At 46.1% G+C, this 24,691-nt stretch overlaps 2 protein-coding genes across 2 annotated transcripts in view; both read right to left on the bottom strand.

Moving 5' to 3' along the window:
- The window catches only part of eapp (e2f-associated phosphoprotein), a 503,058-nt gene that overhangs the window by 327,248 nt on the left and 151,119 nt on the right, over positions 1 to 24,691 (bottom strand). The gene's annotated exons all lie outside the window — the stretch shown is intronic.
- Positions 307 to 24,691, bottom strand: bcl2l1 (BCL2 like 1). The gene is made up of 2 exons (XM_078555513.1): positions 24,079 to 24,691; positions 307 to 1,637 (listed from the first exon to the last, which is right to left on the bottom strand). The coding sequence occupies exons 1-2, from the start codon at positions 24,547 to 24,549 to the stop codon at positions 1,497 to 1,499; spliced, it is 612 nt and encodes a 203-aa protein (XP_078411639.1). The 5' UTR covers positions 24,550 to 24,691; the 3' UTR covers positions 307 to 1,496.

The raw sequence follows: 24,691 nt of genomic DNA, 5'->3' as shown, positions 1-24,691 counted from the left end.
ACTTTCAAAAGAGAACCTGAAGTCTAAGTGTGAAAGTTTGCAGGGGTGCAGGGAACGAGCTGAGGAATGGAACTAATTAAATTTCAAAGAGCTGTCACATGTGACCAAATGACCTCTTTCTACGTTGCATCATTGAGATTCATGAAATGGGGATAAGATAGGCTGCTGCAATGGGCCTCAGAAAAGCAGACACTCCTGATCACGACCCAGTGCAACCTGCTGCAATGTGGCTTGTTTCAGATGCTTTTTCAATCAGATTATCTACCAACACAGCATCAGTGAAGGGTGGAAAAAAATCAGAAGGCATTGTTTTAGTGTTTAAAAACAAGTCATTTTAATTTAAATCTTAAGACATTGTGTAAAATAGGTTCGCTTCTGATGTCGTGCGAGCAGCAAACTAACATGGAATGGTTACAGTGAATAATAGTGACCAGTGGTCACACCTTTAGCAACCATGCGTTACAGCTGAAGACCCTTTTAAAATAAATCTGACGCATTAAAGAAATGTGGGGACCCGCACTCCACACAATCTTTCACAAATAATCATGCCATCTTGCCAAAATGGTCAAAACCCTGCTTTCGCTCCTGCTGAGGGGCAGCGGGAGCTTCAACTTGCGGTCACCCAGGACAGCTAACCTAAATTCTCCTTCATTATCCCTTCATGAGAATCAGCAAGACTGCCCTAAGAAAACAGACATCCCATCAAAGACAGGCTTTGAATGGCACTGGTGTGATGCCAACACTAGGTGTGGTTGCCTCATTCAAACACCACATCACAACTCCAGCAGATGACAAAATTTTAAATTTGGCATAAATAAAACGTCAAAGTCAGCCTTCAGTTAAAAGAAACCTCTGCTCCATTGCTTATGTTATCCCAGCAGCTTCTGGTAGAGGGTGCGGTTTTTACATTGAGGATGCTGGCCACCACTTCCTTTGATTTCGAGCTGTATCAGGCGATTGGCATCCCAAGAACAAGCAGCAGCTTTCTCCCAGGCCTCTGGAACCCACCACTTTAGAATCCTAGTGACGCGATTTCCTTCCTGTGCAGCCTGGCTCCCATTCTACTAAGTCACATCAGATAGGATGCGTCTCAAAATTAACACCACAGAGGGAGATCAGCCCTGTATTTTGGACTCTTGACAATCAGCAAAGAGCAGTCACTGAACAGAGATCTTCACTGTATAAGCTGCTGGTCAACGCCTCCACTCCAGGTTTAATATTCCTGAATAAAAAATTAGCTTTCCTAACTGACATAGTTGATTTACTTGTAGATAATTTCCATTTCTGTCACAGCGCCAGCCTGAATGCTTTATATTTGTAAACTGAGTACACATACACAATACGTAATGTACAAATAGCTGAGAGATAAGTTCCAACACAAGGAATAAGCTGAGATCTATTGGTGCAGCTTTCACGGTCATGCCAGTCTGATAAGGTAATCTTCCAATCCAGTGGCTGTTGACCAAGGCTTGCTTCTTAGTGCAGTCTCACTGCTGTTACCTTCTCCGGGCCAGGTATGCAGCGATGGCCAGCGTTGCACCCACAGCCATTAATGCCATAAACCATTTCACGACTGAGTCCTGCAACTGACGATTACGAGCAGCAGCATTATTGCCATACAGTGCCACAAAGGCGTCCTGGGAAAAGAAGACAACAGCACAAGTTAGTCACCAGTACATAGTGCATTTGATACCAGTCCAAGCTCAACAATTCCATGATTCACAGTTTCAAATCTTACCATGGTCGCATTCCTGATAATCATGGCAAAATCCCTGTCTAAACCATCTAGAAGGCAAGGTCGCCAGATTCAATCCCTGATCTGTGATAGATTAGCCAATCACAGCCACAGCAACAGTGAGAACTCGACAGTTTTAATTAACTTGCCCACGGAAGATGGGTGATGCTAGTAAAGTTGTATTTATTGCCTGTCTCCTGAGAAATAACTAAGCATGCTAGGCCAATTCAGAGGGGATTAGGAGCCATCCATGCAGTGTGGGATTGGAACCACGTGTAGCACACAGCAGGTAGGGTCCATGAAGAACATTAGTCAGCTAGTTAGATTTTAACAACAATCCAGCAGCTTTTCACAGTAACTTTTCATACGCCACCCCACAAATTTATTGAATTCAGTATTACAACATGGTATCATGGTAGGGTCTGAGTAGTACAGGGTCTATAGTACAGTTGCTATTCTGGTACCAAAACTACTACAACTAACATATTCCTCCCTAGCCCATTATTAGCCTCGGTGCCACTGGGCTTGGACAGTGGGTCCCATTACGGTCCAGTCACCTATTCTGGAATTTTTTTTAAAAACGCACATCAGGCAAAGACAGGATCAAGCTAGGCTGTGATACCCCTCCAGTCAAATTAGCAGGCAACACTCTCTCTAGCTGCACTTAGTTGACATACGGAGGCTGCAAACAGCTGTGGAATTGTAGTCCAGAGAGTTGGTTTGTTCAGCCACAAGAGGCTAAAGAGGAGAAACCTGGCAAAATTCTCATGGGGAAATTGCTCTAAAACAGTTGCTACAACCGAGCCTCTGCGTGGAATGAGTCATGGCACTGTCAAGTCTACCAAATGCGAATCATTTTTATACATTAAAATGAAATTCAAACTGCAGTGAAAGAGCTCGAGTAAATGACCATAAACAGCAGACTTGGCTACATACAGTGATGCTCCACTACTGAAGTTACACCGTGTGAGGCTCTGTCTGTTGTGGCTTGGGTCATCTCTCAGCACTTCTAATGTGTGTTCATGTGACAAGGGCAGACTGAGGCTCTCAATGATTTAGAACCTGCACCTAACCTTTTAATTAAGGCATACTGCACCAGAGATCACCTGGGTTGCATACTAAACTCTCATTAACCACACCATTACTTTCTGGCTAAAACTTATTTCTAACTGAGATGGGTCACAGGAAGATACCAATAGTACATTTTGAATTTGCTAGAGTCCCATCAAATCAGAATTTGGATTGTGTTAACATGGAGGTTAGTCAGAACAATGGAAACAGCAACTAAAAGACATGTTGGCTACATCCCACGTCAGGCTATCGGTGTTGACCAGAATAATGGAAGCACTTAAACAGTAGCACTTAACTATCTGGGATTGTCTAGGTCATCCTGTTCCCTTTGTAATGTTAACCGCTTAACAGTTAAACTATCAAGACGTCCATTGTGTCAAGTTTGAAGGTCAGGCAAAAAGGAGCTCATTTCAATGTACATTCTGGGTATCTTGGAATATAATTCACAAAGAATGAGTACACAATAGAGCAGGAGACAGTCTTTTTGAGCTCAGAACTCATGGTACATCCAACATCCCCCGAGGCCAAGTTTGATCATCTAGGTGTTCAGGAAACCCAGTTGTATTAGTCTATTGTACAACCATCATTGTTATTATACTATTGATGTCTCAGTAATAAATTTGCACTCTGGACTGGCATGCAAGCTTGACTCACTTTCTATGGGAACCAGTGATCGACTCATGGTTCTTGGTTTAAGTCATGCCAGTAATCAGCATGCAACACCCATTAGCACCTATACTCCAACAATGACACATACATATGAGGTCAAAGCAGCATTCTATGATGACCTCAGCACAATAATTAGAGTACCGCCCTACCAGGACAAACTCATTATTCTTGATGATTTCAATGCCTGAGTGGACACAGACTGTAATACGTGGAAAGGGGCACTTGGACACGACAATATTGGCAGAGCAGACTCCAATGGCCAACTCCTTCTCTGAGTGCAATGAGTTTGGCCTAACCATTACAAACAGCCTTCCAGCAAACACAACATGGATGCACCTCAGTTCCAAACATCGGCACATGTTGGACTACATTATTTTATGACAAGTGAAATCTCAAGCACGTGCGCTCTACCCGCTCCCTTACAGGTGCAGAACGTCAGTCTGACCATTGGTTTCTCAGGATCATTGCGCCTTTGAGGATAAAATCTAAGGTGCTTCAGCACAGAGTCAAGTCACAAAGGAAGCTTGATGTAACTGTTCTTAAAGGCATGATCAAGAGACAAGAATGAAGACAACCTAGCCACAGGAAATGCTGGTATCCAAAAGTACAATTTGCCACTGAAGATTTTTGGAAAAAGTTAAAGGATATTACTTACAGCACGGCATCTGAGCTCGTAGGATTTGTTAAATGGAAGCACCAAGACTGGTTCGACAACAGCAATCAAAACATAGACAAGCTTCCAGAAGCAATGCACAACATGCTCAGATTTTACATATCTCACAAGAAATCACCAGCAAGGAACACCTGATACCACGCTGCAAACCAAACAGAGATGAACACACACACTGCACTACCTTCACGGACCGCGCACGCACGCACATACTGCACTACCAACACTGACCGCGTGCAAACACACCACACTACCAACACTGACTGAGCACCCACACTGCACAGAATCACAGAATTGTTACAGTGTAGAAGGAGGCCATTCAACCCATCTTGTCTGCACTGGTTCTCTGAGCATTTTAACTTCGTGCCAATCTCCTGCCTTTTCCCCGTAACCCTGCACGTTGTTTCTATTTAAATAATCATCCGATGCCCTCTTGAATGCCTCAATCGAACCTGCCTCTACCACAATTCCAGGCAGTGCATTCCAAACCCTAACTACTCGCTGTGTGAAAAAGTTTTTTCTCACCTCGCATTTGCTTCTTTTGCAAAACACTTCAAAACTGTGCCCTCTGCTTCTCAATTGGTTTACAAGTTGGAAAAGTTTCTCCCTATCTACTCTGTCCAGGCCTCTCATGATTTTGAAAACTTCTATCGAGTCTCCTCATAACCTTCTCCTCTCCAAGGAAAACAGTCCCAACTTCTCCAATATTTCCTCATAACTGAAATGTTTCATCCCTGGAACCATTCTCATAAATCTCTTCTGCACTCTCTCTAATTTGTTCACTTCCTATAGTTTGGCGGCCAGAACTGTACACAATATTCCAGCTGAGGTCTAATCAGTGTTTTATATAAGTTCATCATACCTTCCCCGCACTTGTACTCTATGCCCCTATTAATGAAGCCTAGAATACTGAATGCTTTAGAAACAGCTCTCTCTACCTGTCCTGCCACCTTTAATGACTTATGTACATGTACACCCAGGTCTCTCTGCTCCTGCACACCATTTAGAATAGTACCTTTTGAAGTTCTACACTGTCCTCCTCACAGTTTACAATTCTCCCAAGTTTTGTGCCATCCACAAACTTTGAAATTGTACCCTGAACACCTAGACCTAGATCATTTATATATATTAGGAAAAGCAAGGTCCCAATACCAACCCCAGGGGGACTCCACTACAAACCTTCTTCCAGCTTGAAAAATACCCATTAACCGTCACTCGTTGCTTCTTATCCCTCAGCCAATTTTGTATCCACGTTGCCACTGTCCCTTTTATTCCATGACCTATAACTTTCCTCAAGTCTGTTGTGTGGCACTGTATTCAATGCCTTTTAGAAGTCCATATACAACACATCAAAGGCCTTGCCCTCATCAACCATCTGTTACCTCTTCAAAAAACTCCAAGTTAGTTAGGCATGATTTTCCTTTAACAAATCCATGCTGATTCTTCCGAATCAATCCACATTTTTCCATGTGACTATTAATTCTATCCCGAATAATTGTTTGTAGCATGCACTACCAACACTGACCGCGCGCATTCACACTGCACTACCAACACTGACCGCGCGCATGCACACTGCACTACCAACACTGACCGCGCGCATGCACACTGCACTACCAACACTGACCGCGCGCATGCACACTGTACTACCAACACTGACCGCGCACATGCACACTGCACTACCAACACTGACCGCGCGCATGCACACTGCACACACTGCACTACCAACACTGACCGCACGCGTGCACACTGCACACATTGCACTACCAACACTGACCGCGCGCATGCACACCGCACTACCAACAAGCCGCTCACATGCTATAAATTGTCTAATGCAGCACAGACAGGGACTGATGGTGTGATCTTCTTGGTGCAGCAGCTATCGTTGGGTTAACTTGCTGAACAATCAGGGGAGCCTTCATATTTTTGTTTCTAAGCTCAAGACAAAATGTTGCAACCAATTCCCTTCTGGCTGGCCAGCTTGGTCAACTCCCAGTCTCTGGCCTAAGCTTACTTGCGTGGCTCCCTCTCCACCATGTCTACCGTTTCTCCACTGTCATCCCACATCTTCCACAAAAGTTGTTTTTTTAAACAGTTATCCTATAGAAAGTGAAATAAAAACATGTTGGAAATCCTGAGTCAGACACATCTGTGGGGAGAGAAGATCGATAACGTTTTGTCTGAACTGGGTTATCCTACATAAAGTGAACATCACTGAGCAGAGGTGCTGTTTGATCCCCCATTGAACAGAAGACACTCGCCAGTGTCAGAGAGCACACTACTGGCAAGCCAGTGGGACAAGATCAATTGTCAAGAGGGACTAATGTGTTGTGCTGCAGTCGTCCTCCTTGGACTATCCTGCAGAGCAATAGGCATGTCGTATCTGAGCCAGCAGAGCAATCTGCAGGAAACTGATAACAACGAGTGAGAGCTGGGTGAACACTTGATGGTAGGTGACCTGTTTCAGGTCTGATACTGGTTACACTGCTCTGACAAACAACCTTTCCTGGAACATTTTATCACTCAAATCAGGCGAGCGGCATACAAATATTTCTCTGGTTATCAAGGAACCTTCAGGCATTTCCTACTGCCTTTTCAGTAGAATCAGGACACACCCAAAACAGTGAAGGAAGAATTCTCTCTCAAAGAACAGCAGTGAGCTATACAAACTTCTATGTGGATTCTATCCAATCTCTCTCTTCCCCCCAACCCCAAAAATCCCACTACTAATCCCAACTGACATCTGGCACCTGCCAAATATCTCTCTGCAAATCAATACTGAGCCCATCCCCTCAAATCTCCAATCATTGATCTGAGCTCCCCCACAAAATAAATCACTCTGATCTATAATGACTCCATCATTCCACTCCCCCCATGCCTCCGCCCACCCTCCTCACCCCCCTGCATACTTCACTGTGGATCCGTAATGACTCCAGCTGAAATATCCTGGTTCCAAACTGCACTGACTCAAACTGTAAGCCCTTCAAAACCTCACTATTCTGTACAGGAAATGCCTGAATTGCAATAGTTTTCTTATTTGCTGTTGTCATACCCAAGAGACATCACACAAAATAGCTTCATCAGAGAAAACCACCTAGAACACTGAAATGAAACCCCATCTCGGACAGCCAGGCAGCTTGTCTTAACTACTGAGATAAAGGCAAAAAACTGCGGATGCTGGAAATCCAAAACAAAAACAAAAATACCTGGAAAAACTCAGCAGGTCTGACAGCATCTGCGGAGAGGAACACAGTTAACGTTTCGAGTCCGTATGACTCAGTCATGACGGACTCGAAACGTTAACTGTGTTCCTCTCCGCAGATGCTGTCAGACCTGCTGAGTTTTTCCAGGTATTTTTGTTTTTGTTTTGTCTTAACTACTGCACTGAAACGTCAGCCTAGCCCTAGGCTATGTTCTCATGTCCACGGTGAGAGCTGAACGCTCAGTCTTCCAAGTAACGGAGTGCATACAACTAGTTGATGCAGCTTTTAAATCAGACATAGGTCTGGGATTTGAAATCTTTAAAGGCTTCACATTTGTGTGGTTCACTTGTGATGCATATCGGATAGAGACAGTCACTGAGTGAAAGAAAAATGGGCAAACACAGAGGGAGACTGAGCCTAACAATTAGATTGACTTGATGCAATGGCAGACAGTCTGGCAGTTCTGTAACACAACTAAATAAACGCGTTCCTTTAATTCTTCACACCACATCCCTGACAACTATTGTAATTCCAGTTCTTGTCACAGAAAAGCCTCACACAACATCACTGGGCCAAAAGTGTTTTAAAAGCAGCAATGACTCTTGCCTCTCACATATAGTGGGCCAAAAGATGGCCAATGTCTCAAACAAATAGTTCAGAACTATGATGGTGAAGCCTGAATAAACCAAGGCACAGAGAGACCCCTCATGTCCGTTTCTGTTAGGATGTTTCACTTTCTATAATAAATGGAAAGCCAAAATGCAAGTTTTCTGTCACCAGTCCTTTACTGCTCCAATCTTATTTTGAGATATACCTCATGGGATGGTTCAGCAATGCTACATGACCTTTAGTGTGAGGCTGTTGGATGCAGTAATGCTGATAGAAATAAGTAAGAAATTCTAACAGCATATCTGTAAGGGTTAAGTGTCAGCTTGGCTCAGTTAGATGCATTTGCCCCTCAACTCAGAAAGCTGACTGCTCAATCCTCACAGTGGCCTGGAGTACATAACCTAGGCTTACATTTCAATGCAGGACTGAGGGGCTGCTGCTGCGCTGTCATAGATGCTGTTACATCAAAGCCTCATCTGGTTGTTCGACTCAACATTAAAGGTGTAAATGGTGTTAACTGTTCCCTCACTTAATCAACATCAATCTTGTTAACAGCAAGGTGCACAAACTGGCTGCTGTGTTCGCCTAAAATAACAGTGAATGCCCTTCAAAAAAATGAATCATTGGTTCTGAAGATTCTGAAGTGTTTTGAGATGTTTACAGGTTGTGATACAATGCTAAATAAATGCAAATTCACTTTTGATCATTAAATGTAGATGAAGCTTTCCCACTCCTGGGCTAAGTGAAAGGTTAATATATTCTACTTGCAGTCCATTGTACTTATTTTCTTGTTCATCTTCAGCACAGTACCCATTCATTCTACTGTCAAAAACGCAGATCAATTTCAATTACTCTGACTCGGCCATCCCTATCTAGAGCTAACCCAGAACTTTGCCCTGTGATCCCTATCCTCCCTAATTTCCAATCATTCCATATGCCCCAGCAAGATGCCTCCAAACCTAGTTTGAGTCATTACTTTCAGTTCTCAGTCCCAGCCTCTATCTCTAAACTACATCGTTATCTTGCTCGCCTGTTTCCTTTGTAAACCAGTCTGAGGTGCTCTGTGCAAAGTGTGTAATACAAGTGTTAAGGTATGAGTGATGTTTTCCTGAACTCGTGCAATCAAACTCTCAGTGCTAGTTACTGGAATACAATGGTACATTAGCCATACGGCTAGTACACTATAGGAACAGGAGGTAACTCCACCCATCGAGACGGTTCTGCTAACCAGTTAGATCAAGGCTAACAGTACAATGTGCGAGGATGAGATGTAGCCTCTTTCATTAAACTTCAACTCTGCAATTGCTGAATCTACTGCTGCATTAATGCTTGCTCATCGCCTCCCATTTCATCAGATGATCCACCAACTTTGCAATTAATATTGATGCTTGATGACATGATTTAACATTGTGACCAGATCTGCAGCAGGGTATTCATGAATCATGTGAATCACATGAACAAAGAAATGTGGAAATATTCTGGTACAGAAAGCAGACCAGAACACTACAGGAAATGGCTATCACCAAGATTGGTGCCTCATACACTGGAACCTCATGTTGCTGCAGTAAAAGAAAAGTTGGGGATAACTTCCTGGATTAATGAGGGAGGGAGGGATTTCTCAAAATGATTCAGAAATATCAGTCCAATCACTGATTAACCATACTTAAAATACTGTGTACAAGCAGAATTCCACAGCCAGGGTAACAGCAGGACTCGACGTATTTAATATAAGTTGTAATCACCTGGGCTATCTAGGTCTAGCATTTTAGCATGTCAGCCATGGCTTGGTGGAAGCTCTCTCGCTGGAGTCAGGCAGTTGTGGATTCAAGTAACACTCATGAGGCTCAAGTACAAGATCTAGGCCAACATCCCAGTGCATTACTGAGGGGGTGCTGCACTGAAGAGGTGCTGTCCTTTGATTGAAACATTAAACTGAGGCCCCACCTGCCCTTGAAGCTCTCATAAATGTCTCCAGGGCACTAATTTGAAGAGCAGGGGAGCTTTCCCTAGTATCTTGGTCCAACAGTTATCCCTTAACCAACATCACTAACAGAGTACTTGGTCATCTATCACATTACTGTTAGTGGAATCCTGTTGTGCACAAATTGGCTGCCACAAAGAAACCAACCTTGCATATAACAAACACCTAAACTGCAGATACTGGAACGCATCTATGACCCTGAACTACACAAACATAATGATTGTAAATGCCAGGCAGAACCTGACTCATGCCAGCCTCACTCAGTGGAATGTCAAAGACTTTAAGCAGAAAATAAATGCCAGGGAGAGGAATATTCCTATTAACAAATCAGTCTGACATTGCACATGAACACATCTCACACATGAGGGGAGGAGTCTGTGATGTGGTGCTAGGATAAGGCTGTGACAATCCAGTTCATTTAACTCCACTAGTGGAGAGGGAAACAGTGGCAATACAACCTCATGTACAGGTTGGTGGCAATACAATAACTCAGCTGTCTAACATTAAGAAAAATCCATATAACAGGAGGGAAGTGCAGATTATGTGCTATTTAGTTAATTATTTCCCCAAAAAATGCATCCACTCAACCAGAACATTTTCACCATCAGTATTTATGTGGTTTCCTCATTTATCTAAGAATGTGTACTGAACTCTGATTCACCCAAAGTTCCGATCATTTTCAAACTTTGTACTTCGCATTTCGCAACTACAATGTCACGAGTATTTGACATTCTGCTTTAGGCAATGTTGCTACCACCATCATCATGACCACATTAAAAATGCACCTGCCCACTCATACTTATGCCCCATATATAGCCTCCTTTTCCTCTCAGATTGCCATTCAACTCCACTTCCCCAATAACTCGGTCCGACTCCCCATCCACCTGGCTTACATCCAGGCCACAGCACCAATATTGCTCAGCTCAAAGATATTCTGTGATTATGCCCATGACTTATTGATCCTCCTTATCTTCTCTGCAACTTCCAATAAGGTTGACCACTCCATTCATCCTCTTCTACTTTTGATGGTTCCATTCCCACCTGTCCCCAACATAGTATACAATAGATTCCCGATCACGTCCTTCAGGTCACCATCATCAGCCCCCCCACATCTCACCAGTACTAACCACCCCAACCCTTGCAACAGCAACAATAGCAATAAGCCTGGGATCAACTTCCAAATGTATACTGACAACGTCCATCCTTACCTCACTATCACCCTTGTCCCCATAAGAGTCACTGTGCTATCCGACCATCTGTTAACTTGGAAGAATTGGATGAAACAGAATTATTTTGTGCTAAAACCAAAGAAACCTGGCTTGGTTCCTCAGCTACCTACTCAGACTAACCCAATAGCTAGCATCCTTGATGTTCTATTCAATCCTTAGGTAAGCTACAAACCTCATAGCCAGTCGAGCACCAAGATCACATTTCTTTTTTTTTTTTGCGTTCTGATGAAGGGTCATACAGACTCGAAACGTTAACTATATTCCTCTCCGCAGATGCTGTCAGACCTGCCGAGTTTTTCCAGCTATTTTTGTTTCACATTTCCAACTCCGTAATATTCCCCATTTTCCCGCCAAAATACACATTAACACCTCGGTCACCTTCAGGCTCGACTTTTCCTGTAATCTCCTATCAAGCTCCATCCTCCTAATCTAGAATTCTGTTTCTCATTTCCCTTCCTGCAGCAAAACCAGATCACCTTGCAACCCTGCCTTTATCAACTACCCCGCCAATGTGTTGATTTGATAAACACCACATTTGCCCCAAATTCTTCCATTGTTACACCCACCATACCTCTGCTCTTGTGGTCTGGGTTTGGAATTCCCCTCCCCATAATTCTACCATCACTGATAAAGCCTCCAGTCATCAAAGTCCTACTTTTTTCAATTCTTGTCCTAAACTCTATCTTCAGAAGCATCACAAAATCTTTTCTTTCATCCATGTCTTTAGCCACTTGCCCTTAGCTTTACCCAATTCCTACTGGGGAAGGCCAAATGCCCGCTCTCTTGATCAGAGATCTGACAGAGGTGTTGAAAATCATGAGAGTTCTGGGCAGAGCAAATAGGGGGAAACTGCTCCCATTGGCTGAACAGCCAAGAAGCAAAGGACACCAATTTAAAGTGATTAGACAAAAGGTGACAGGAGGAAAAACTTCTTTATACAATGAGTGGTTAGGGTCTGAATGCACTGCCTGAGATTGTGGTGGAGGCAGGTTCAATCAAGGATTTCGAAGGGAATTGGATAATTATCTGAAGAGAAAAGATTTGCAGGGCTATGAGGAAAAGGCAGAGTTTGGGACCAGTCAAGTTGCTCTCTCAGAAAGCTGACACAGATATGACGGCCCAAATAGCTGCCTCCTGTACTGTAACCATTCTATGATTTTTGTGCAGCACCCTGGAACAGTTAACTAAACATGTCGTATTAATGCCTAGCTGCAGTTAAGTGTACAGAAACAGTCTCTGCAACCCGGCTCACGTAGAGCTGCAGTAACAGAGTGAGGATCATAGCAATGGGACTTTATGCTCAATGAGTCAAAAACAATCTCCTCAGAGCCTAAAGGCTCTAATACAAACCACACATTTCAGTTTCATTCACTTTGCCAATGCTCAACTTCTTGTGCTGCTGAGGGATTGTGTCATGTGAAACTGAGCTAAGAGGCAATATTTATTTAGGCAAACCTAAGAAAAATGCAAGGAACAGTGCCTTTTTTGACCCCACAAGAGCCTTTGACTGCCAACTGCAAAGTTTTATGGAGTATCCTCCTCAGATTTGGCTGCCTCAGAAATTTGCCACCATCCTCTGACATGCAAGCTATGATCCTCACCAACAGAACCACCACAGACCCTATCTCAGTGAAGACTGGAGTCAAACAAGGCTGTGTCACTGCACCAACTCTCTTCTCCATTTTCCTCACTGCAGTCCTGCACCTCACCTCTAACAAATTACCCACAGGCATGGAGATAATCTACAGTAAAGGCGGGGAAACTGTTCAACATACATTGCCTTCACTCCAAAACTAAAACCACTTCAACCTCAGTAATAAAGGTTCAGTATGTAGACGATGCTTGTGTGCACACATTCATTCAGAAACTGAGCTCCAGGTCACTACTGACTCCTTTTATGGAGCATATGAGAAAATAGTCCTTTCACTAAACACCCGGAAAACTAAGATTCTTTTCGAAACAGCTCCCACAGCAAAACATCTTCCCCTGATGATAAGGTCAACAGCAGAATTTGAAAAAACGTGGACCATTTTCTGTATCTTAGGAGCCTTCTCTCAACGAAGGCAAACATAGATGATGACATTCATTATCACCTCCAAGGTGCCAGCTCAGCCTTCGGTCAACTGAGGGAGAGAGTATTTGAGGACCAGGATCTCAAACCCAAGACTAAGGTCACGGTTTTCCAGGCGGCAGTGATCCTCGTGTTCAAAGACTTGAATAACCTACAGCAGATACCTCAAAGCACTGGAGAAGCACCACCAGCGGCAGCTTCGCCAAATTCTTCAAATCCAGTGGCAGGAAAGACAGTTCAACAACAGTGTCCTCTCCCAAACCAACTTACCCAGCATCAAGGCACTGATCACTCAAAAACAGTTCCGCTGGGTGGTACATGTCATTCATATGCCTGACAGCAGATTCCCACAGCAACTGCCCCATTTGGAACTCTATCATGGAAGGAGGCTCCCAGGAGGTTGGTGGAAACATTTTAGGATTATCCTCAAAGCATCCCTGAAGAGGTCAAACATCCCCGCCAACTCATGGGAGGCCCTGGCCTTTGACCAACCAAAACGGAGAAGACTCCTTTGGGAAGGCACCAAACATGTTGTTATTTTGGTCTCTCAGGGAATCAAGAGGTATGGGGAACGACCAGGAAAGTGGAGTTGAAGCCCAACATCAGCTATGATCGTATTGAATGGAGGAGCAGGCTGGACGGGCATATGGTCTACACCTCTCCTATTTCTTGTGCTCTTGTGAGTCTTCATCAGGAGAATAGAAGTGAAGTTGAGGAGTTGGGGAGAGCACAGAAACCTCTAAACACCTCATCTACCTGGCTCTTCAAGCACCACCTGCCTCACATATGGCAGAGTCTGTAGATAACTTATCAGCCAGCTCAGATCCCATTGAACAGGAATGGAAACAAGTCATCCTTGATCCCAAGGGACTGCCCAAGATGACTTAGGGATTGGTTCAAACATATCATGCATCAAGCAAGTTCCTGAATTAGTTAGCAAAAATTAAATACCACCAGCTTATGTTTATATAGCGCCTTTAACGTAATGAAACGTGCCAGGCCCATTACAGGAACATTGTTTGACAGTGAGCCAAAGGGAAGAATTAGAGGAGAACAGAGGGTCATGGGATTGGACGAGATTAGAGATAGGGAGAGGCCAGGCCATGGAGGGATTTGAAATCAAGAGTGAGAATTTTAAAAGAGTTGAATTAAGTTAATTAAAACAATAACAATAATGGTGCAAAGTAAAAGCATAATTAAGAGTGTGCTAGGAGGGAAACATTTTCAAACATGTAAAAAGCATATATTTCATTGGACAATTACAATAACACTAATTCTGGCAACTGGGTATTACCACTAATGTTGGAATTTATTTCAGTTGAAAACTTTTAAAATATCGCATTTCTGTGGAACTGGCAATAGTTTAAAAGTAAATTTGGGTCTTAATTAGTCTATGCAGCAACAAACAGCAGTGGGAAAAAGCAATGCCAATATCCTGTTTCTTAATGTTTGTTCACTTGGCATTGAGGCAAAGGAACTAATATTGATACTTATATTAGAAAGGCTACGCTCAGTGTCCTTCACTATAAGAGAAAGGGATATTCTAGGCAATTAACACAACTGCTCACCTAACTGAATCAAACCCAGGCCATGGACAAAACCTTTGTCTTTTTGTAGAAGTGAATTTGTAGCATGCTAAACTCCATTGAGTGGCCACAAATGCACAGCATAAAATTGCCCATAATTGGTCCTAAACTACCAAACACACACTCTCAAGACTATAATAACAGTGCTGTGGAAAACAAGTACAGTGCTTTCTGCACAAAAAGCTGCTAAATATTTATGAGGAAGATCAGTCCGACTGCTCCCATCTCTTCATACAGCCTTGGAGAGGGATCATAAGGTGCCAGACATGTATGAGACCATCTGCGACCAGTGAGCACTGAAGGATGTTAGCTGTATCAATAATAAAATAATCCAGATTATGATTTACTTTTATTTGCAATTTTCACTTATCAGCTTGATTGGGCTATGTGTGTCTTGGTGGTGACCTCCTGTTAGGGGGAGTCAACTTTTTTGCTCGTTGTACTGAACTGGTCCACACTAGAACAGAAGCTGCTCCTCTCATGCTGAGGTTAAATACACTTGGCCAGTGTAGCAGAAGGTTTAACTTGTCCCTAACCTGCAATCTATCTGATGTGGGAATGCTCAGAACTATGATAAATGTGCAAGAGCATTAAATTTCCAAAATCAGCATCCCTAACTTTCAGCAGCTCAAGATTAATACATCCCAGCTCATTATAACTCTCAGAACAACCAAACTGGTAAGATCCTTAAGGCTGCCAAGAACCCTCAAGTTTCCATTAAGCTATTAGCCTTGAGGCGCCAAAGGATACACAGCTGCTTGATTGCTTCCTGTATTGGTAAAGAACCTGGTTACCAGGTGTCCATTTGTGGTACCATGATATACCTGGTATTCCACTGCCCATGCAATCGTGGAAAGTGTAAAACTGCCACAATCACAGTCATGAGTAGGGAGACTTTGTACTGAATTTGTAAGTAATACCGAGTGTAGTTTTGCATTATTAGAAAGGTAGCAGCTGTTTGCTGCTTGTTTTCGAGTCAGTGCTATGTGAATGACAGGGGAGAAGTAAGCTGATGGCTGGTAGCTTTGTGCAGCTAAACAGGGGCATTGGCATTCAAAAGCTGCACTCATGATACCAGTCTCAACAAAACAAAATAAAATGTATGATTAAAATACTCTTTGGGTGTAGGTTACATCAAATAGTAAAGCAGGGTGCGAAGGGCAGCAGCAGAAAGTAGTTCCACCACAGTGGGTATGTAGGGGAGGGGGGGAACAAATAGATATCAGTCACAGTTGTATTGAATCATTGAAAGTGCAAAAATTATAGAACTGATACACTTCAAACATCAGTGAACGGAGTCTTGCCATCAGGAGTGTTGAAAATAACTGAGCAATTCATTACACAGAATCAGAATAGCCAAGTGGGGAGGGTATCAGAAATGCAAATAAAGTGGTTGATCAGCTGAGTAATGGTGCAGTATCTTAAAATGCTCATTTCTTCTGCTTCATATTATCTAGTTCTGCATAACACTGCTCGATTTCATCATCTCTAATTTGTAAAGCAGTGTTAAGCAAGAAAGGTCACCTAACCAATCAAACCTTTTCCTCCCAGTGCAGTTTGTATTGTGAGGGATGCTCAACTCATCTAATCAGGGACTCAAGTGATGAGGCAATAAAGGGTAAAGTTCATGCTGTTAGGTGCAACTAATCTGAAGAGTTTTTTGCTCTTCCCTCACTTGATTTACATCATCTAAACTGCCCGTTTACAACTTCCAGACATATACAAAACACAAGAAATGGACAGACAATATTTAACAATTAAAACTGAAACAACAGCAAATACCCAGGTCAGGCAGCAGCAGCAGCTGTGGATGAAACAGAAGTTGATGTTTCCGGTCTAGGCTGTTCCTTGGGACACAGGGTATCTAACTGTTTGCATTACTCAAGTGATCCTTCAATTACATTCTGAAGTGGAAAACAAACAGAGTGACACCTCCTTCTCCATGCAGCAGAAAGGTACTAAAAGCAACTGTGTAAATCTGAAAGCTTGTGCCAGTCCATAAAAGCCTGGGTATGGATAAGCACCAATTTCCATTTACCCATCACACCTGTGTTCCCTGACCCATACAGGTTCTTCTGAATATCTCAGCACTTCTCCAATTCAGGGCTCTTGCACATTCCTGATTCTCATCAGTTTGCCGTCAGTGACCGTGCTGTCAGCTGCTGAGGCCCCAAGCTCTGGAGTTCCTTTCCTGCAGCGAGTAGCTCACCTCCCGACTCCCCAAAACCTGCCACCAGGATGAGGAAATATTCTCCACTTGCCTGGATGAGTACAGCTCCAGTAACACTCAAGAAGGTCAACACCATCTAAGGCATGGCAGTCCACTTGTTGGGCACCCCTTAAACATCCACCACCTTAAACATTCACTCGCTCCACCACCAACACACAGTTGCAGCAGTGTGTACCATCTACAAGATGCATTGTATTAACCCACCAAGGCTCCTTAGACATCACCTTCCAAACCTACAACCTTTACCCACTAGAAGGACAAGAGCAGCAGACATATGGGAACAACATTACCTGCAAGTTTCTCTCCAAGTCACACACACCATCCTGACTTGGAACTGTATCGCCATCCCTTCTCTGTTGCTGGGTCAAAATTATGGAACTCCTTCCCTAACAGCACAGTGTTTGTAACTCACCACCACTTTATTGCCCATCTCTAATTGGGCTTGAAGTGCTGGCTTAGCCAGTGACGCTCACATCCCATGAATGAATAAAAAAACATTTCAGCCTCTCTATCCAACTTTAAGACACTGCTTAAATCTACTTCTTTGACCTGTCCTAATAAGTGGCTTTAGTCAAATATTGCTTGAAATGCTGGTGTGAAGTGCCGTGGCACATTCTGTTATGGCAAAGGCACCATATAAAAGTTTTGTTGAAGGGGTGTACACCATCCTTTTTACATAATTTAGGTTACTTCTAGTCCAACATACACTGACTTAAGTAGAAATGAAGGTGCTGATTTCAGTGGGCGAGTAGGCAATTTGATCATTGTACGGACATGAACCGTGACAGATACCCAGCAGTTACAATTAAACATTTTGTTCTTAAAACCTAGGATTTGTCTGGATCTTGAGTTTTGTTATGCCATGGGAAGAGTGAGAGGAGCAGCGTGGCCTTTAACAGTGAGAATGTGCGAGTAGCAGCAGGGCCATTAACAGCGAGAGAGTGAGAGGAACAATGGGGTCATTAACAGCAAGAGAGTGAGAGGAACAATGGGGCCATTAACAGCGAGAGGAGCAGCAGGGCGATTAACAGCGAGTGTGAGAAAGAAGCAGAGGGGCCAATAACAGCAGGAGAGTACGAGAAGCAGTGGGGCCAATAACAGTGAGTGTGCGAGAAGCAGCAGGGCCATTAACAATGAGAGAAGCAACAGGCCCATTAACAGTGAGAAAGCGAGAGGAGCAGCAGGGCCATTAACAGTGAGAGAAGCAACAGGGCCATTAACAGTGCAAGAGCAAGAGGAGCAGCGGGGCCATTAACAGTGAAAGCGCGAGAGGAACAGCGGGGCCATTAACAGTGAGACGATGAGAGACCATTAAAGAGCGCGGAGAGGCGAGAGAACATAAAAGAGCGCGGTGAGCAGCTGGTTGTTAAGTAGGATTGGTGAGTATTTATAGTCTTTAAAGTAAAAGTAAGGCCTTTAGTTTGTGTTTAGGTCTCTAGTCTTTTTCATTTTTTCTCTTTTTCTTAAAAATAGCTTGTTAAGTATAAAATCGAACTGGTTTATTGTCAAAAAATTACAATAAAGAAAAAAGAGTGGGGATACTAAAGTAATTAAATAAAATATGATAGTGATTGCAGGACAGGTGACGTGTTGCTGCTGCAGCCTGTGGGGCTGCCGGGCACCAAGACGATCCAGGGTGAACACATCTGTAGTAAGTGTTTGCAGCTCAAGGAACTTCAGATCTGAGTTAAGGAGCTGGAGTCTGAGTTGCAGACATTGTGTCACATCAGGGAGGGGGAAAGTTGCCTGAACACTTTGCTCCAGGAGGCGTTCACACCCCTTAGATTAGGTGATTCAAATTTGGTCTGTGAGCAGGGACAGGAAGGTGTGACTGCAAGTGAAGCAGGTATGGGGACCCAGGGAGTAGCGTTTGAGGAGCCTCGGCCCCTGCAACTGTCCAACAGTGACGAGGTTCTTGCAAGCTGTGTGGATGAGAGTGGGGACTGCAGGGAGGATGAGCAAACTGGATCTGGTAATGTGTAATAAGGCAGGTTTAATAAATGATCTGAATATAAAAGGAAACGGTGCTCATAACATGGTAGAAATTAACATTCAGTTTGAGCATGAGAAACTTGGGTTGGAAACAACTGTGCTAAACTTAAATAAGGGTAATTACAAAGGAATGAGGCAGAGTTGGCTGGAATGGACTGGGAAAGGAGTTTAGCAGAAAAGATAGTTGATGAACAATGGCAGACGTTTAAGAAAATAGTTCATGACTCACAACAAAGATATATACCAGCGAGGAAGAAGGATTCTAGGAAGGGGATAAACCAACCATCGTTACCAACGAAGTTAAGGGTAGTGTCAAATTGAAAGAAAAAACATACAATGTAGCAAAGATTAATGGTTAGCCGGAGGATTGGGAAAGTTTTAAAAACCAACAAAAGATCACCAAAAAAAATAAAGAGGGAGAAAATAAACTTTGAGGGTAAACTAGCAAGTGATATAAAAACCGACTATGAGAGCTTTTTTAAATATATAAAAAGGAAGAGAAGGGCCAAAGTGAACATAGGCCCCTTACAGAGTGAGGCTGGGGAAATAATAATGGGGAACCAGTAAATGGCAGAGGAGTTGAATAAATACTTTGCATCAGTCTTCATGGTAGAAGACACTAATTGCATTCAAAAATACTAAATAATCAAGGGGCAAAAGTGGGGGGGGGCTAGGAAATAAATACAATTATCATGGGGAAAAAGTACTAGGGAAACTCATGGTGCTAAAGGCCGATAAGTCCCCTGGACCTGATGGGTTGCATCCTAGGATATTAAAATAGCTACAGAGATAGTGGATGCGCAGTAGCTACACAGATAGTGGATAGTAATCGTCCAAGAATCCTTAGGTTCTGGAAAAGTCCCAGAAGATCAGAAAACTGCAAATGTAACACCCTTATTCAAAAAGGGAGGGAGACAAAAAACAGGTAACTATTGGCTAGTTAGCTTAACATCTGTCATTGGGAAAATGTTAGCGTCTATTATAAAGGATGTAATAGCAGGGCATTTAAAAATGCATAATGTAATCAAGTAGAGTCAGCATAGCTTCATGAACGGGAAATCATGCCTGACAAATTTATTAGAATTCTTTGAGGTAACAAGCAGGATAGATAAAGGAGAACCATAGATGTAATATAACTGGATTTCCAAAAGGCCTTCGATAAGGCACACACGTAAGGCTACTTAATAAAAGTCCATGGTGTTGGGGATAGTATATTAGCATGGATGAGGATTGGCTAACTAATAGGAGACAAAGTTGGGATAAGGGGGGCATTTTCAGGGTGGCAACCTGTAATTAGTGGAGTGCCACAGGGATCAGTGCTGGGGCCACAATTATTTACAATATATATTAATGACTTAGATGAGGGAGGTGAATGTACTATTGCCAAGTTTGTGGAAGACACAAAAATAGGTGGGAAGGCAAGTGGTGAGGATGGCACAAAGTCTACAGAGGGATATAGACAGATTAAGAGGGGCTATGCATTTTGGCAGGAAGAATAGAGGAGCTGAATATTATTTAAATGGAGAGACTGCAGGAAGCTGCAGCACAGAGGGATTTGGGAGTCCTCCTGCATGAATCCCAAAAAGCTAACATACAAGTTCAACAGGTAATAGGGAAGGCAAATGGAATGTTGGCCTTTATTTCAAAGGGAATGGAGTATAAAAATAGGGAAGTCTTGCTAAAACTATACAAGGCACCAGTTAGACCACACATAGAATACTGTGAACAGTTTTGGTCCCCTTATCCAAGGAAAGATATACTCACATTGGAGGCAGTCCAGAGAAGGCTCACTAGGTTGATCCCAGGTATGGAGGGATTTTCTTATGAGGAGAGGTTGAGTAGGTTAGGCCTATATTCATTGGAGTTTAGAAGAATGAGAGGCAACCTTATTGAAACACAAGATTCTTAGGGGGCTTGACAAGGTAGATGCTGAGAGGTTGTTTCCCCTTGTGGGAGTGTCTAGGACCAGAGGGCATAATCTCAGAGTAAGGGGTTGCCCACTTAAGACAGAGATGAGGAGGAATTTCTTCCCTCAGAGGGTAGTCCATCTGTGGAATTCTTTACTGCAGCAGGCTGTAGAGGCTGGGTCGTTAAATATATCCAAGGCTGAGATAGACAGATTTTTAATCAGTAAGGGTTATGGGGAAATGACAGGAAAGTGGAGTTGAGGATTATCAGATCAGCCATGATCTCATCGAATTGCGGAGCATCCTCGATGGGTCGAATAGCCTACTTCTGCTCCAAAGTCTTATAGCACTGGCGATTACAGACGTAGGCAATTAAAAATAACACATGGCAAGGCTATTTGCAATTTGAAGCCCACTAATTGTTGCTCCTGGCACTAAGGCAATGAATATAGCTAATGTCAACACCAACATTACCCAGTCCAAGTCTAACCCACCCTGTCACAGACTGTTACAGGGTGGTATAATGGCAAATTTCCAGCTTGTCTTCTCAGCTTCTCAGAAGGGAGTGAAGGTGATAGAAATTCCGATGTTCAAAACTACACAGTAGTCACAGGGTCTTACAGAAAATTTCACAGTTCCATGTCACCAGTCAGCTGCCGCGTACAAGTGATTAACAAAGAGACGTGGACTATAATAACATGCACATTTTAAATTACATCAATTATTTCCATCGTTAAACACCCTGTCCTAGCCCTCCTCCCGACTCCAGGCCAAACAGCAATACAAACGCATGAGACAACGTCGAGCAAGGCTTTTGTATTCAGGTCTGCAGAGGTGTGTACTGTACTCTAGTCTCAGGGACTACATTAAGATTGACTAGGCATCCCTTTAATTCCCAGATGACTCAAACTGCTGATACATTACCTATATTACAGTGACTCCAGTTCAAAAATGCTTCATTGACTGAGAAGTGGTTAGGGACACCCTGAGGTTGTGACAGGCCTGACAGAAATAAAGTCCATCTTTCTGATAGAAAGTGATGGAATTATAGAAATTTATAGCACAGAAGACCATTCAGCTCATCACTCCGGTGCTAGCAAGAGAGCTCCCATTTTCCATCTCTTGGCCTGTAGGATGTAGCTTTTCAATGGATACCAATGGGCTGGTCAGGTGGGCAAACAGAACTCAATCTGGAGAAGTATGAGGCAAAACATTTTGGGAGGGCAAGCAAGACAAGGGAATAACAAATGGACAAATGTTGAGAAATGTATAGGAACAGAGGGAAGTTAGAGTGCATGTCCAGAAATCCCGAAAAACAGAACAGGCAAATAAAATGGTTAAGAATGCATATGGAGGGGGGGCGCTGGGGAGGCCCACTGTATCGGTGAGGGAGGGCCACGGGGTCGGAGGGGAGAGAGGAGAGTCACAGGGCCGAGGTGAACGCGGTGGGGAGGGGGGTGACAGGGGACCAGGGAAGGGGATGGGGTGGGGGAAGGGGATGGGGTGGGGGAAGGGGATGGGGTGGGGGAAGGGGAGGGGGAGGGGAAGGGGAGGGGGAGGGGAAGGGGAGGGGAGGGGGGTGGGTGAGGGGGAGGGGGAAGGAGTGGAGGAGGGGGAAGGAGTGGGGGAGGGGGAGGGGGAAGGAGTGGGGGAGGATCACAGCAGACGGTGCGGGAGGGAGACAGGGGTCACTGGGGGGGCCGCGGACGGGTGTCACGGGGTGGGGAGATGCGGACGGGTGTCACGGGGGGGACGCGGACGGGTGTCACGGGGGGGACGCGGACGGGTGTCACGGGGGGGACGCGGACGGGTGTCACGGGGGGGACGCGGACGGGTGTCACGGGGGGGACGCGGACGGGTGTCACGGGGGGACGCGGACGGGTGTCACGGGGGGGACGCGGACGGGTGTCACGGGGGGGACGCGGACGGGTGTCACGGGGGGGACGCGGACGGGTGTCACGGGGGGGACGCGGACGGGTGTCACGGGGGGGACGCGGACGGGTGTCACGGGGGGGACGCGGACGGGTGTCACGGGGGGGACGCGGACGGGTGTCACGGGGGGGACGCGGACGGGTGTCACGGGGGGGACGCGGACGGGTGTCACGGGGGGGACGCGGACGGGTGTCACGGGGGGGACGCGGACGGGTGTCACGGGGGGGACGCGGACGGGTGTCACGGGGGGGACGCGGACGGGTGTCACGGGGGGGACGCGGACGGGTGTCACGGGGGGGACGCGGACGGGTGTCACGGGGGGACGCGGACGGGTGTCACGGGGGGGACGCGGACGGGTGTCACGGGGGGACGCGGACGGGTGTCACGGGAGGGACGCGGACGGGTGTCACGGGGGGGACGCGGACGGGTGTCACGGGGGGGACGCGGACGGGTGTCACGGGGGGGACGCGGACGGGTGTCACGGGGGGGACGCGGACGGGTGTCACGGGGGGGACGCGGACGGGTGTCACGGGGGGGACGCGGACGGGTGTCACGGGGGGGACGCGGACGGGTGTCACGGGGGGGACGCGGACGGGTGTCACGGGGGGGACGCGGACGGGTGTCACGGGGGGGACGCGGACGGGTGTCACGGGGGGGACGCGGACGGGTGTCACGGGGGGGACGCGGACGGGTGTCACGGGGGGGACGCGGACGGGTGTCACGGGGGGGACGCGGACGGGTGTCACGGGGGGGACGCGGACGGGTGTCACGGGGGGGACGCGGACGGGTGTCACGGGGGGGACGCGGACGGGTGTCACGGGGGGATGCGGACGGGTGTCACCGGGGGGGATGCGGACGGGTGTCACCGGGGGGGGGGGGGGGGGAGACACGGACGGGTGTCACCGGAGGGGGGGGGTGTTTGTCACCGAGGGCGGGGGTTGTCACCGAGTTGGGGGGGGGTGTCACCGGGGGTGGGGGCAGGGTGTCACCGGGGGTGGGGGCAGGGTGTCACCGGGGGTGGGGGCAGGGTGTCACCGGGGGTGGGGGCAGGGTGTCACCGGGGGTGGGGGCAGGGTGTCACCGGGGGTGGGGGCAGGGTGTCACCGGGGGTGGGGGCAGGGTGTCACCGGGGGTGGGGGCAGGGTGTCACCGGGGTTCCAGAGGTGGTGCTGAATGAAAGTCGGGTTGAGTCTTACCCAGCCCCCGTGCTGCCGGATCCAGGGCTCCAGGTTACTCTCCAGGTAGGTGCTCATCCAGTCGGCGATACGAGGCACCAGGGCGCCCATCTCCTTCTCGGCGCTCTCCACACTCAAAGCGGCCCCGAAACAGAAGAAAGCCACCAGGCGGCCCCAGTTCACTCCATCCCGGAACAGCTCGCCTACCACCTGCTCGAAGCGCCGGTAGGCCGTGTCCGGGGTAACCCGGAGCTGGGCTGACAGGTCGCTGAAGGCCCTGCGGTAGCGCAGCTCAAACTCCTCGGCGGCGTCCCGCAGAGCCTGGCAGGCTCGCTCAGCCTCGGGCCTGCAGCTCAAATCAGCTTCTCCCTGCTCAGGCTGAGGGCCCAGGCCCGCCGCTCCATTCTGCTCACACAGCCGGCTCCAGCTGTGGCCTCTCTGGGACAGTTTGTATCGGAGAAAGTCAGTGACCAGCTCTCCGCTGCTGTACATCCTGTAGTTTCAGATCCTCACAGAGCCGGCATTGCGGAGAAGGAGAGAGAGCCGGCTCAGGCCCGACACACAGGGAGAGGGCGAGACAAGCGAGAGACAACTGGAGCCGCCGAGCCACCCGGAGACAGGGCCCCGCCCACCC

Source organism: Cetorhinus maximus, chromosome 13, assembly GCF_964194155.1.
Source record: "Cetorhinus maximus chromosome 13, sCetMax3.hap1.1, whole genome shotgun sequence".
Classification (NCBI taxonomy): Eukaryota; Metazoa; Chordata; class Chondrichthyes; order Lamniformes; family Cetorhinidae; genus Cetorhinus; species Cetorhinus maximus.
Note: the sequence above shows the minus strand (reverse complement) of the source record. Positions and strands in the feature narration are given on the sequence as shown.